This window comes from Crocodylus siamensis, chromosome 4 (assembly GCF_052110815.1).
Source record: "Crocodylus siamensis isolate JL-2025a chromosome 4, ASM5211081v1, whole genome shotgun sequence".
In the NCBI taxonomy this organism is placed as follows: domain Eukaryota; kingdom Metazoa; phylum Chordata; order Crocodylia; family Crocodylidae; genus Crocodylus; species Crocodylus siamensis.
Genome location: NC_143398.1, coordinates 137,000,052 through 137,014,557, shown reverse-complemented (window position 1 = coordinate 137,014,557; position 14,506 = coordinate 137,000,052). Strand labels below are relative to the sequence as shown.

General features: G+C 42.1%; 1 protein-coding gene across 2 annotated transcripts in view; it reads left to right on the top strand.

The window, feature by feature from the left end:
• Positions 1-10,434: 10,434 nt before the first annotated feature.
• Positions 10,435-14,506, top strand: part of NTF3 (neurotrophin 3) — a 71,334-nt gene continuing 67,262 nt past the window's right edge. The window contains exons 1-2 of one of the 2 annotated variants that reach the window (XM_090043879.1): positions 10,953-11,087; positions 11,241-11,335. In XM_090043879.1, the coding sequence (XP_089900005.1) occupies positions 11,333-11,335 (3 nt within the window). In that variant the 5' untranslated portion in view covers positions 10,953-11,087; positions 11,241-11,332. Of the gene's footprint in view, positions 11,088-11,240; positions 11,336-14,506 lie in introns of both variants that reach the window. The other variant, XM_090043878.1, reaches the window with a different exon arrangement.

Here is a 14,506-nt window from a genome sequence, read left to right as displayed (position 1 = left end):
AATCCCAGTAGCAAATTTTGCTGCTGCGCTGCAAATTTTTAGTGGAGCACACAACTTAACATTCACTGCATGCAGTTTGTGGTGCCACAAACCATACACCCCTGCTTGTCTGGATGCAGCCCCAATGTGTAAAAGAAACAATAATCTCTGTGTTTGAACACATTGTGATTTTCCTCCTTCAGAATCACATACACACACATGCACATACATGCACCCCTCAGCTCTTCCATATAAAACCCAGAGACAATCTGGTCCTCGTTAAGGGTTGTGTGATATGTTTAGGACAGGATTCGGATCACAGAATGTATATAACACATAAGATCCCATCAAAGCACAGCACCAGAAAGTGAAATTCTCAATTAATATCAGACCCTGATGCAGGCCCATATGCTGAGCAGTTGATACCATGGATCGTTGAAGCCTTTTAAAAATTAGTTACTACAGATTACATCTGCACATCCAGTACATCTGCACCAGGAGTAACAATTGGGAGATTTCAGCCCTATACACCAATTATGTGCATACTCATGCTGAAACAACCATATTTGGATCACAATTCGTAAACACAATGTACTCCAAGCACAGCCGAAACAAACAAGACACATGATCTACCCCAGATTCATATTCAGTAAGAAACTTTCTGTTGATACATGCTGTCATACCTCTTCAACAAATTCAGAGAACCAGCATTTCTATAGATTTGAGCCTCCCCTTTGCAGAATCTCTACTACCATCCTTTCTTTTCTCTCTCCCTTGCCACTCTCCCCAGCCAAAGATATATATTGTATACAGCCACATATCTTAATCTGTCACATAATGAGCTTTACTCTCTTCCCAGTTGCACTGTTATAAAGCAGGAGAACTCCACTTAATAAATGGCATTACACCAGTGTAAATCAGGGGAGTGGGGGCAAGAAGGACTAACCCACTGCATTTTAAAAAAGTAATCCATGGATAATTCCATAGAAGGTCTTCATGTTCTTCATTTTATTTAGCTGATTCAGACAACCATCCCTGGGAAAAACACACTCATGCATGGAAATTGCCCTTACAGAACTTGAGAAGGGACCGCAGCAAAAGATGACATGTGGCATTTCTCTCAGTGCACTGAAAGGCATGTTGCACAGTTTTTTTTTTCCAAGCGAAACAATTACAACTTACTGTAGGTATCACATCACAGCATAAAAGCCAGTGTGTGGGGGAGCATTTAGAAGCATACCACATGCTAGGAAAAGCTTCAGTTGTAGCTGCAAAATCCAGCAGGGCGTTCTTAAGAGGGCTCCTGCACTCTGAAATTCACTTGCTAGGTCTGCCGAAGCCCAGATTTGTCATGGTTCTGGACAGTAACTTAAAGCTCACCTTTCTGCTGAAGCATTCAGGATGTATTGAGGTTTCACACGTAAAAGAGGCAGGAAGTGGAAGGAGGATGTGAGTGAGGTGCCACGAGTTGATGAGTCAAGTGGCTTTATACATTTGACAGGACACCTTATTTATTGACACAATGGGCCATAACATTGACAAGTTTAGACTGCTGAAAGAGTTAAAAAAAAAGTTCTGGATGTTGCCTAGAGGTTCTGAATAAGCATAAGGACAATTATACACATTCTCTCTTCAGAATTGTTGAGCTGTGGAGAGCTATTCCTGAGAAGTGCTGGGCAGTCCAATTCCCAGTAAAGGTAGCAGAATCTGAGAGTGCTTTTCCCCTGTCATGAGGCACTCTGAACACTTTGCTGGATTTTATCCTGATTAAAATTAATGGAACTTACAGAAACCTGCCTTCACAAAACCTTTTCCAACACCCTAAGTGTCACACACCACCAGAGCAGTGTTATTAATATCCGTGAGACTGGTCATGGAGTAACATCCTATTTGGCACCAGGAAGAATGTTGCTGTTACTGTATGGGTAGAGGATTTGACAGCTGAGAAAGGCAATGCACACTTACATGACCTGTGCTATTAGGAGACTCAGTCTCACCTCCTTGAGCTCACAAATAATTTCAAAGTATAAATAAAAGATGCGGTCCTTTGGCCCGTGCTCACGTGCCTATTTTGCCTGAAAACCATGGGAAGTCACAGGAGTAACTATAAGAACATGTCTCTTTATAAAGCACCTGTGGATATTAAGAAAAGCCATCTGAGCCAACAGCATTATTTTCATGATAACCCATGTACTTTTCTGAGGCAAAAATAACTAGGGAGACACTAGTGAAAGGATAAGCATCAAACAAAACACAATTATTAGATAGAACAAATGCACAATAACCTTTATGTGTGAAACTCTGTGGGGCCCCATAAAGTTTTTTTATTGTTATTTATGTTCAAAAAAACTTCTGTGAGTCATACTTTAGGCTTTGCCACTTATGAGCAATGTGACTCATGAGTAATGTGACCATGAGGGTGACCATCCCTGCCCTGCTGTAATAAACACTCTATTGCTCTCTATGCATTACACAGTTTCTCTTTCTCCTTCCTCCCAGGAGATTAACCCCAGTTATTAGTATTCTGGTCCTTGTTTTGCTCAGGAAAGAACTGGCTAGAAACAACTGGAATGAGGCACGTGGCAGACAACAAAACACGTGAGCAGAAGCCTTCATATGGTCCTAGGCATGGGTTAAACGCTGACCATGTTTGGCCAAGAGAGCTGCCACCATCATGAACAGAGCAATACTCAGCATGAGCAATCCAGATCTTAAAACAGCACAGACCCAGATTGTCCATGGCTAGAGAGAGAGTCTATGCTTCAAGTGGGCAGGGGCCACGTTTTATACAGCACTAAGTCCAATCAGTATTCAACAGTAAGTATTATTATCAAAAAACCTTTGCATTTCCATTAATTTTCTTACCTTATTTGCATAAATATCAGAATCAAGCCTTTAATCTGACATCAATCACTTTCATGATAGAAAATATTATTGTTGAGATGGAGAAGGCACTGCCATTCTAAATTGCTCTTTCCTATTGCTTCTAGTCTTCCTTGACAAAATTCCTTTTGAGGTGAAATTTCATATTCTTGGTTTCCAGCCAAATGTGTGAGTGTGAGAGAGGGGTGGGGGGAGGGGAGAGTAAGGCAAGAAGGGGAGATTTTGAGGAATAATTGGTTCCATTGGTTTTCAGTTAAGGACGCATAAGTGCTGGGAGGGGAAGGGAGGGCACTAGTCAATTAAAAAAAAATGGTTCCTTTACTTTGACTCTAGCTCAGAGTAGCTAGGTACATGAGCAGTTTCACTGATATCACATGTTTAAGGGTACACACGAGGCTTCCATGGCTGAATCAGGGCTCTTGCAATCTCCCATCTCAAAAACTGAAAGAATGCTTAATCTTTAATTTTGGGACTTATTTTCACAAATCATCAACCTCTGGAAGTTCTGTTGAAATCAGTTAGCGTTTTACAAGTCCAAGCTTGCAAAATCTGCACAGGTGACTAGGCTCTGCCTACTTGCTAAGTTTGAAAAAATTTTCCAACTTTTAAAAATATATGGGCCACTGCCTTATGAGAATTTGACTCATAATAATATTAAATTGTCCCCCATGTCCTATACTGAACTTTCAACATGAATGGCCTGAAAATTAACCCAACTGAAGCTTGCTGCCACTCCAACAGACACAATTTCACAAGTAAGTTTTTACAGAATTCAAAAACTACCGCTGTCTGCCAGCAGACAGTGAAGCACAATGTCAACATAGAAAAGTAAATAAAAACACATAAATTAAAAAATGGTCCAGCATGATCCCAAAAACACTTGGAAAAGGGTCCAACAATTAACAGTGGGGGGGCAACCCATTGACTTCAAATGATCCATTTCCAGTGTTAAGCACTCAGCACTGACTGTATTCAGGATCAAGATTCAGTCAGTTTGAGCAAATACAATCTTAATGCAAAAAAACCCCCTCATTTAAGACCAATTAAGAAAAAATCATTGCTTAACTGTGGTTAACTGCTTAACCAGCTTGTACGCAAACTTTTGGCTGCTCCTTACAAAAATTAGAGCTGAAATGCACAGTTGGGGGGGTAGTTCTTCTTCATACTTATTAATTTTCCCTCCTTTTATCTTTTTTTTCCCCCTAACAGATATTACAAACCCCAAAAATATCTTTGTTCAGCAAGAAAGTTGAGAATGTAAGCACAAACACACGGTAGTCAGGAAATGCAATTTACATTTCCCTGAGGCCAAAGCAATATTAACACATATACATTACATGTAACTGCATTCATCATGTTGATGATTGTTTATGGCTCTTACAGGTAGCATATAATGTTTGTTCAATACAGTCAAATTAGCAGTCCTTTGAAAACTTTAAACTTTGGAATCACCGTACTTTGTGTCTTAGTTCTTGATTTAAAAACTATATTAATAAGGGTTTTTTTTTCACATTTCTTTCCCTTTGAAGCTATCCTGTCTTAAGTATCATGATTCCATAGGATCTCACAAATGGAATGGGATTAGGCCTGGTCAACTGTTGAATGTAAAGCCACCAAAGACCACCAACATCCTGCAAAAGGTGCCCATGTTTCAGGCAATAGCAAAACTACACAGGGGTGACTGGAGTACCAGCTCTGGGCACTTGATTAAAGGGGAGGAATCCTTCTACCTCTTTAAGTGAACCAAGTCAAGGTGTGGGTGCAGCACATCTTTTCATTGGCTTCATTGGGGAGCTCTGCTTTAAAACCTGAGCTTACAACTTTAGAAATGCTGTACTAGAAGCAGTGGTCAAGATGTATGCAATATCTGACTTGGAACATCTTACCAATTTACCTTGGATTGTTAAAAACACATGACACTTCACAAATTTCAGCTCACCTAGATAGTTCTGTCAACTTAATTCCCCTTGCTGTTTTAATTTGATAAAGTTTTCTTCTCACTTGTCTCTGTAACATTGATATCTACTTGTGACACTACTGCAGATGGTCTGCAAAGTTCTGTTTACTTGGTTGAATGACAACAATAGGACGATAGGCAAGGAGTTTTTTTGTGATATCTTTTACTGAACCAATCAAAGATATCACAATAAAATGTTTGTCTCATATATTTCCTTGACCGTTGCCGCTACCTGCACCTCAGCATCTGCTCTCTGCCACTGTGTGATAAAGGATATTAAGTTTGGGCCTATCAGCTGACCTAGTAAAAAGTGTTTCTTATGTTCTTACATACAACAACACTCCAACCCAAATAATAGGCAGGTAGGGCTTGGAGAAACACTTACTGTTATTTTTGGGTTATTCTGTTTAGAATATGGACATTAAATCAGCAAGCATGGCTTCTGCCATAGTCCCCAATTGTTTCTTAGATGCAAGATTGCCTTCTAGAGTTCTTACCCATACAAGCAGATACATGTTATTAAATTATGATACCATCCAAAATAGATGCATAACATAGGTCCACACTGTTTAGGAGCTGTTTCACTCTACTCCACATATGGCTGCATTCGGGAGGAGAGTGAGAGAGGTGCAGTGGTACAGTTGCAAACCCTCCCCTTTGATTTCTGCTCCTCCAAAAGTGGCAGTAGCACTTCTATTCAGGCAGCAGTGACGGAGTCTCATGATTTCATGGCTTGTTGGGGATTTCATACCCAATTTATGTTAAAGTTTTAATTCTACAGCTGTTTAAGACCATTAAAAAAGGAGAGAGGATTGTTCTGTTCCACTAATTAAGTTATTCTTTCTTTTGCAATTCTGCTGTCTGATAGCTGCTCCTGGTAATGTAGCTCCTAGTTCACAGCCTTCATATTTATATGGAATAGTTCACAGACTATTTTTAATTCTAGCTAAAAACCATAATTCAGGTATGGAAACATTAACTCAGATGAAAATTACCTCACTTGTGGAAATAGCTCTCAGTGAAGCATTGGATGCACTGTCAAGAAAGCTTGATTTTGTTTATGAATCTGAAGGAGGTATACATTTAATTCTAATGACTAGAGGACTAAAGAAACAACATCTTTTGAGTATTTTTGCCTGGTTAATTGTGTTTTTTAAAAATACATAATACAGCAAATTATATCTAGCAATTTAATGCACATTCTAATAAAGGTATATTTATTTTTGCTTCAATCTTAAACTGAATAATATAGCTCTAGGTCCCTACCATATTAGTAAAGTTTCTACTTTCTTGTTACCAGAAGAAAAGTGTGTTGCGTTATAAGTGATGATGCACAACACCATCTGCACCCCCATTTACAAAAGCTGAGATCCACCCATGGCTGCATTTTGGCAGCGGAGGGTACCAATCATGATAGTTTTGAAAACGGATGTTGTGAAACATGATAAGTTATAGTGTTTGTTAAGCACAGTAGGATCTGTGTCTGAAAACTGGGTTCAGATATAGTGTAATAACTGCAAATTGCTGCATGGCAGAGAGCACTGGGGACTTGTAGTTAGAAGCCCATTGCAAAATGTGGCCCTTTTTATTTTTAACATATGTGCAGAACCTGATTTTGGAAATCCTCAGAAGTGCAAAATTCCTGGTGTGCATGGGGAAGAGTTTTGAGGATTTTTATGAAACATTGGTGCGACATAAACACTGACACTTTAAAGCTGTCTCTATGCATTGACTGAACTGGAAGCTTTAATCAAGGAAGGCTTGCAAGCTGTGATCTGAACACGGTGTCCTATTTAAGCATTTTTCCTGGCATGAGCACAGGTGTGTTTACTACTTGGCTGTCTATCCTTACTGTGTAGTTGATCCAATTATTTTAAACACTGATCAGATTTTTTAAAAATGATCTCCAGTGTCTATCAGTGCTGTGTAACACTAAGTGGGTATGTGGCTTAAGTTGGACATTTTAGCACTTGTCATTTGTCTAGACTGGGTGCAAACAAGGGCAACATGAGAAAGAAGTATTGAACATTCCCAGTATGGCCATACCACATAAATCAAATTCAGCTCTGGTGCCAGTGCACAGCTTTCCAACAGTATAAGTGAGGTTACATCCATGTACATCAGGCCAGAAACAAACTGTTAGTCTTTATTTTAGGCAATCCAATCAGATTTCTAGCCCACCACCACTTTTTCCTCAATTAAAGAAAATCTCTGCTGTTCCACTTTTCACTTCTTAAAAATGGTTTCAAAACACATGCCACAGAAAATCTTTCCTGACAATCTGTTTTTGTTTCCTTCACTGACTTTTCAAAATTAGATCAAAAAGTGATGTTGACACTTGAAAGAAAAACAACCTCCTGATCTTCAGTTTTTATTTAAGCAAACCGATTAGACAAAAATGTGAAATTAATGCAACATGGGAAACTGGTTAGGGAGAAAACAACTCTTTGTTTTGCCTTTCTTACCCTACCCCTTAGCCCAAAACTACCTTTTAACGAAATGGCTCATTAAATGTGTTGTAACACATTCCTATTGCAGGTTGGTGTATTTGTCAGTGTGTGTATCAATGCCACCATGGAAACACTACAAGCTTGATGAAATATAGTCACATACAGATCATTCCACACCTTTCAACTTCTATTCAGTATTTCAACCACAAAGTGGTGCTATTGCAAAAGCTAACACTTAGCGGGCAACCTTAATTCCTCCTTTTCTAATCAGTCAAGATAAAGGTAAAACCTATGAAAGAGTAACTTTAGGCATCTATTTACTTATTGCTGAATAGCTCATATGTTTGTATACAGCATAAACATATACCCTGTTACTGATATCAGATTTAATGTAAATCACTGGATATTTGTGAATGCGTACATATAACGATATATGTATAAAACTGTGTTTGGTTTGGTTTGAAAACTGACCAAGGTGTAAAATAATCAGAGTAAGCCATAATAATGGCCACCATTTAAAACAACAGAAATTAACTTACTGCTTTTTGGCATGTTCAGATAATACTTGTAATTCTTCCAAGAAATCTCCTGCCTTGAAGACTGAACTGAACAATCAAATTAATACAATCTTTTATCATCAGAACTTCTGACATAAAGGTTATATATTAGATAAAGGCAGAAGGTATTAAACCAAGTTGATCATTCTCAGTTTTATCAGCTCTCAGAATTTGTCTTATTTTTAAACTATTCTAAGAAGATTTAAATGTAGAATAAATGCAGGAAATAAATACACATACAAATGGGTAGGAGGAAAAAACTATTTCAGGAGTAATTTAAAATCCTTTAAAAGAAGGTTTGGGAAAACTGAGAAGTATTGACTATGTCTACGTTTTCTGTAGCTGTGAAAACACCCTATCTGCAATGCTTTTTACAGTGCACACATATTTGGCAAGATTAAGGTGTCACATCTCAAATTACAAGGCGTGTTGATTGCACACAGATCCAGGCACAAGTACAGGGCAAAACTCCTCAAGTTGTGCACGATGCCTGGTTCTGGTGGGTTTACCTCCCATCAGAGGTAGCCAGCTCATCTAGGCAGAACAATATACTTGCAACCCAGTTATTTTGCCCCTTCTTTTTGTTGGATTCACTGCAGTTGTGGAGTTCCAGGATCTGGGCTGGTCTTCAGATAATTAACCCTTTGACTGTCGCCATTGCAGCACAGCACTTGCTAGCCACAGGAAAGATTTCTGTTGCTGGCTCTTTTACCCAGTGATTCCCCACTTCAGGAGATTAAAAACTGAGTCATTCTGTAGGCCCTCCTCAGGTCTGTCTCCAGTAATGTGGGTGAGGGAGGGGAAGGGGTGACATACATCAACAAGGATGGCAGATCTGCAGAGAGGCAGCATAGTGTAAAGGAAATGGCTTTAGGGTTTTTCAGAGTTTAAACTACTTGTGGATTGGCAGAGCAGTGAGTTTTGGAAGAATATTCTTAGGAAGTATCAGTGGAAGATGCCACTTTCTTTTTTAATCCTGAAGCTGAGCATTAGAATAGGGCAATCAATGAAAACAATGTATATAGTACAGTGTTCCCCTGTGGTGTAATTCAGTTGATTTAAAAAAAAAAACCCCAGCTATATTTTCCCAGCTGAAGATGTTTCCCAGAAAACCTGACAAATGGCCAGGTACATTTAAAAATTCAAATGGGGTAAGGGGGGATAAAAGTGTAATGCTACAAGCAACAGAGGGGTGATCCTACTTGGGCCAAAACAAAACTGTGGGCAGATTGTTTTGTTCAAGAAGGAAGTAAGATGCCCTGTCTTGTGGCACTGAAATACAGAGAGAATTGAAAAGCTAGACTATGCAAAAGGTCATGTGTGACTCTTTTTATTTCAGAGACAACTCATTCAATTACGCTCAAATCCCATAGAAAAGAAAGATGACTTAAGCATGTAAATTTAGAGGGCGACTTAGAGGCATGCAGCTAAATTTATCAGCCATCTCTGTGCGCGATTGCTCTAAATAAAAAGTTTGGAACCCAGTCACTGCTGGCTGCTGATGCACTTTCCATGTTTTTGGCACCAACCCTCCCTTTCTTAATGGACTAATCTGAAAATCAAAATGTAAGGAATAGCTGGCCAGAAAGCAGTTCTTACACCCAGATAATGACTCCCAACCTAGACCCTTTTGTTGTGAGGGGGAAGATTTGGTTGGAAGAGAAAAAGAACCGTTTCTAAGTGAACCAACAGGGGGGGAAGAAGAGAGAGAAGGTTTAAGATTTGAACTTAAGCAACAAAAAAGGAAAGAGGCAGAAAGGTTTGTGGTATTATGCCTCCAAGCTGGGCTGTTTCACCTGTTTTAGGTGCCCCTTAATGACTTGTGAACAGGGGAAAGAATAGCCACAGGTGCTGACAGTGTGAAGGGGGTGGGGAATGTGTGTGTGTGGGGGTGAATGTGGTAAGAATAGTTACACATCACATGTTGATGGTTTGACCTGTGCATGTGTGTGTGTGTGTCTGCATGCATATGTGAGAAGAATAGCCACATATGTTGAGAGTTTGACTGGGGGTGTGTGTGTGTATGTGTGTGTGCGTGCGCAAGTGTGGGAAGAATAGCCACATATGTTGATAGCTTGAGCAGCGTGTGTGTGTGTGTGTAGAACAGCTACACATGTTGACAGTTTGGGGGGGTGAGAGAGAGAGAGAGAGAGAGAGAGAGAGAGAAATGGGAGGTGAATGTGGTAAGAATGGTTACACATCACATGTTGATGGTTTGACCAGCGTGTGTGTGTGTGCGCGCACACATACACGCGTGCATAAATGTGGGAAGAATAGCCACATATGTTGATGGTTTGACATGGGTGGGTGTGTGTGTGTGTGTGTGTGTGAGAGAGAGAGAGAGAGAGAGAAAGAGAGTGACAAGAATAGTCACATATGGTGATAGTTTGACCAGGGTGTGTGTGTGAAGAATAGCTACACATGTTGACAGTTTTGTGTGTGTGTGTGTGTGAGTGAGTGAGAGAGAGAGAGAGAGAGAGACCAGAGGGTGTGTGTGTGTGTGTATGGGGAAAGAATAGCCACATATGTTGACAGTTTGACATGGGGTGTGTGTGAGAGAGAGAAAGAGCGAGAGAGAGGGGCGAGGGAGAAAGATGAGGGTGGGTGGACCAAAGGAGTGCAAATGCACCGACATTTGGGGTATAAAATCCTCCCCTGCTGAGACCCGCGGCTGGAAGAGGGGGCCGCCTGGGACTGCCTCCCCCGACCCCAACTCCAAGAGGGGACGCTGCCAGAGGCGTCCTGGTGCTGATCCCGCTCCTCTGAAGAGGATGCCCGCAGGAGGGGCGCGCAGCGATGCCTGCAGCATCGGGGAAGCGATGGGGCTTTTTAAAAGAACGGAGGGGGGGAAGGTTGGAAAAAAGACACATGGGAGGGAAGGACGGACCAAAAAACCCCAACAACAACCATCTTTCTCGGGGGCTTTGTCCGCCTGCCAAAAAAACCAAACCCCAAACCCAACAAAACAGAAACAAGCCCCGCAAAGGCTGGCGCCGGGCAGGGTCCCGGGCGGGCGGGAGGCAGCGCGGCGCCCAAGGGGTTAAGGCGCCGAGCGCAGCCATCTGGCCGAGCGGGTTTGTTATAATCGCGCAGATTATGTTCGCGGGACTCAGAGTCGAAGGCTCCCTCCCATCGCGCGGCTCTGCACGGCCCCAGCAAACCAACTTCGGGACTTTGAATGAACGCATTTGCATCCACCTTTCTCTTCATGTCGGCTTCTCTGGAAACAGTCACACGGATGCCATGGTTACTCCTACCACGGTAAGGGACACGGGCTGTTTTCTGCGAGGGTCCCGAGCCAGGAGGGCTGGGGAGGGGGGTCTTCAAAGGGTCTGCCCCCCGCCTTGCAGCCTTGCCCCAACCTGCCCTCCCCCCCAGGTCCTGAAAGCTCCTCTTTCCCCTTCTGCTCTACAGACTGCAGCTCAGGTCCCTGGCAGGGAAACAGCAGAGGAGAGCTATGAGGTGCTAAAGGGGTCCGATTTAAGAGGCAAAAGCAAAGGAGACTCATGGTTTGATTTTTTTTTTTTTTTTAATTATTATTATTATTATTATGATGATTTTTTTTTTTTTAAGAGGGAAACCAGCAACTTGAGCTGTAACAAAAGGGCTTGCGAGTCCTGAGCAGGGAACGCAAGAACCAGCCTCCCCACACACACTACACTTGCCCCGGGGGGAAAGTTAGAGCCCATAACAAGCCAAGTCAGGATTCCCAGTTTCTAGACTTACCCTGTCTCAGGTAACTTACTTCACTGGAGATTTTTTTTCTCTTTTTTTTTCTTGTGAGCGAGACACTGCAAACCTGCCCTTTCCAGCTACTCTGCTCCACCTCTCCCTCCCACCTAACCACTAGGCTCTCTGGAAAAGAGGCTGGAGAGCAAAGGACTCCCCCTGCACATCTGTGCCTAGGTGAAAAAGATCCACTTGAAAGTGGCAAAGCCAGAAACCCGTTCTTATACAGTGATTTCCAGGGTTTCGAAAGTGCCTTCTAGGAATGCAGTACACAAATGAGCAACACACACGCGCACACACGCACAAAAAGAGAGGACTATAGAAAGCTGTTTCTCATCTAAACAGCTGAATTGCAGCTTAGAGCTGAGGAGTCCTTTTGGAGACACCACACTGCCGCTAGCCGAGGGGGGAAAGTCCTTGAATGGTTCAGATAGTTTTCCAATCGGTTCTTAATCCTTCGTTAAAATAAACGAGAAAGCCTAGTGTTTGTCTTATCGCTTAGTCTATAAATATACAGGATGGAGAGAGATGAGTATTTTGGAGCGAATAGGCTGCTCTGACTGCATTCTCTGGTTCCTTTATTGCAAGACCAGTTATTTAGAGAAGAGCAGAGGGGATTTTTTTGAATAGACAGGGATGTGTGATATATGGTCCACTCTGTTCATAAGAGTTACTACCTTTCAGACCTCATGCGGCACTCAGTTTGTGCGATTCCCCTGTATAAGGAATGCACATGGTGTTTAAAGTTTGCCTTACTCCTGTACCTACAGGAAAATGCCATGGAAGAAAAAGAGACAGAGCATCTATACTTGCTCTGTCTAAGAAAGTGATGGGCTGGACTTGCTGACAAAGGTTTCCGCAAAACCTCAGACAAAATGATAAATATCTCTGTGCTTTGTGGCACAATGAACAAAAGCAGCAGAGAGGGAACTACTGATTCCAGGTGCTGGTAGTATGAAGATTGGTCTCGGCTACTTGTGTTGGTATGAAGAACTCTGTGTGAGAGCGGGGATGGGGAGAAGAGAGGCTAAGTATGAAGGCGGGAGTGGGAAAGAGCACATAAGGAAATGGGGCTGCATGGGGGGGGAAATAATAGGGCTGGGGAAAGGAGTGTGGTATAGTAGGTGGCCATTGACAGAGGTAAAGGATGCAAGAGAGGCTTTTTGTGGGAAAACTAAGTGGTGCATGTTAGGGTTTTGGAGAAACTGGTGTGCTGAAGGAGAAGGGGACACTATGTTGTTGGATACTGAGAACAGGTGTAAAGTGAAAGAGAGGCATATAGGTATTCCTGTGCCAGGCAGATGAGAAGGAAGATCTTTGTAGGCAGAAACAGAGTGTGCTTGGAGACTATAGAGGAAGTTATGCATGGGAGGGATAACAGGGTGTGGACTAGGGACTGGGTGAGGGGTAAAGGTGAAAGTTATTGGTGCTTGTGATTGTTGGTGCCTATGAAGGAGGAATGGTGCTGTGGCGGGGGAAGTGTAAGATATGGGTTCAGGGTCACAAAGGGTGTTTTGGGGGAGGAGAAGAAAGGGTTATGTGTTTGGAGAGAGGTACAGAAATAGTCTGCTGAGGAATGCATGTGTGGCATCTAAATGAGACACTTGTGGTTTTGTTGTGAAGCAGGCAAGGGAAAGCACTTGTGTATGGAGAGGCAGGAGCAAGCGGGGACAGGTAAAGGTGAAAGGAGCTTGTAAGATTGTGGGGAGGAGAGGCAAGTGTGTGAAGAAAAGAAAAGTAATGGTGTATGTTACTGAGGGAAGAATCAAGGAAGTTGCCTGAGAAGACCGTTTTTAATTGTGAAGAGCGACATAATGAATGTAAAATGAGTATGTGAGATAACGGGGCTTACGTAGGCCAGAGGGAGTGTGAAAGGAAATATACAGATGTGGAGTCTAAGGAATATATGGGTAGCAAAAAGTGGAATATGAAGAGCATAAAGATGAAGCAAAGACGTGGGGTGCATAAAAGAAAGAGAAGGGACATATATGGAGTACCGATTACTTTCATGCCCCATATAAAATCATATAAATGTTACTAGTGGAGGGTAAGAGGAGTGATGATGTATGGGGACCTTCCACATGTGAAAAGACCTTGCAAGTAGTTGACTGAGTGGTGAGGGGACCTTAGGGCAGGTAAAGGTTGGGTGTAGGAGAAAGTGTGGAAAGTGGATGACAGGTAATGGCCTGCACGTGGAGACCATTATGACTGTTTGTGAGTGAAAGTACAGGCTTCTCAAAGAAGTGTAAGGGTTGTGTGCTGAAGAGAGATGGAGGTGATCCAAATGAAAAAACAGGGAGAAGCTTTCTAGGGAAGAATATGTGCATGAATACCAGGGAGTAAGGGTAAATTGTGGGAATCTATTTGGCTGTAGAGGTAGAGGATGCTGTGAGAGGGTACAAGAAGGTAGCTATTTGTGCATGCATGGCCATTTTGGTGGTGTCTGTTTTTGGTTTGGGGAAAGTCGATGGAATGGGTTGATGAATGCAGTAGAGCCATGGATAAGGGTGATAGGCAGTAGATATCTACTGCTTGTAGACTGGGTTAAGAATAGGTGTATGTGTGAGGATTGTATTTCAGTTTTTGACAGAGAGAGAGAGATTTGTGCTGGGAACTACTTTCTGGTGCCGGAGAGGAAGATAAGTTTGCATGGAAAGGCAGGAGTAGATGAGTTGTGTGCAAAAGCATATGGGTGCTGTGGGAAGGGGTGTTGCTGTCTGTGTGTATGCATCTAGCCTTCCAATAAGAAGGCTACTGTGTACAGTGGAGTGGTGGTAGATTGTATCTGTTAAAAAAAATGTGTGTGAGCAACAATATACAAATGTGTTTTGGGGGCAAAGGAAGAAGAGATGACTAAACAGGAATATGGACTGATGTGTGAATGGAGAAAGCACGGGACATTTTATGTGCTCTTGTATACTGGCGGAATTAGGATTAGAGCGGAGAAGGAC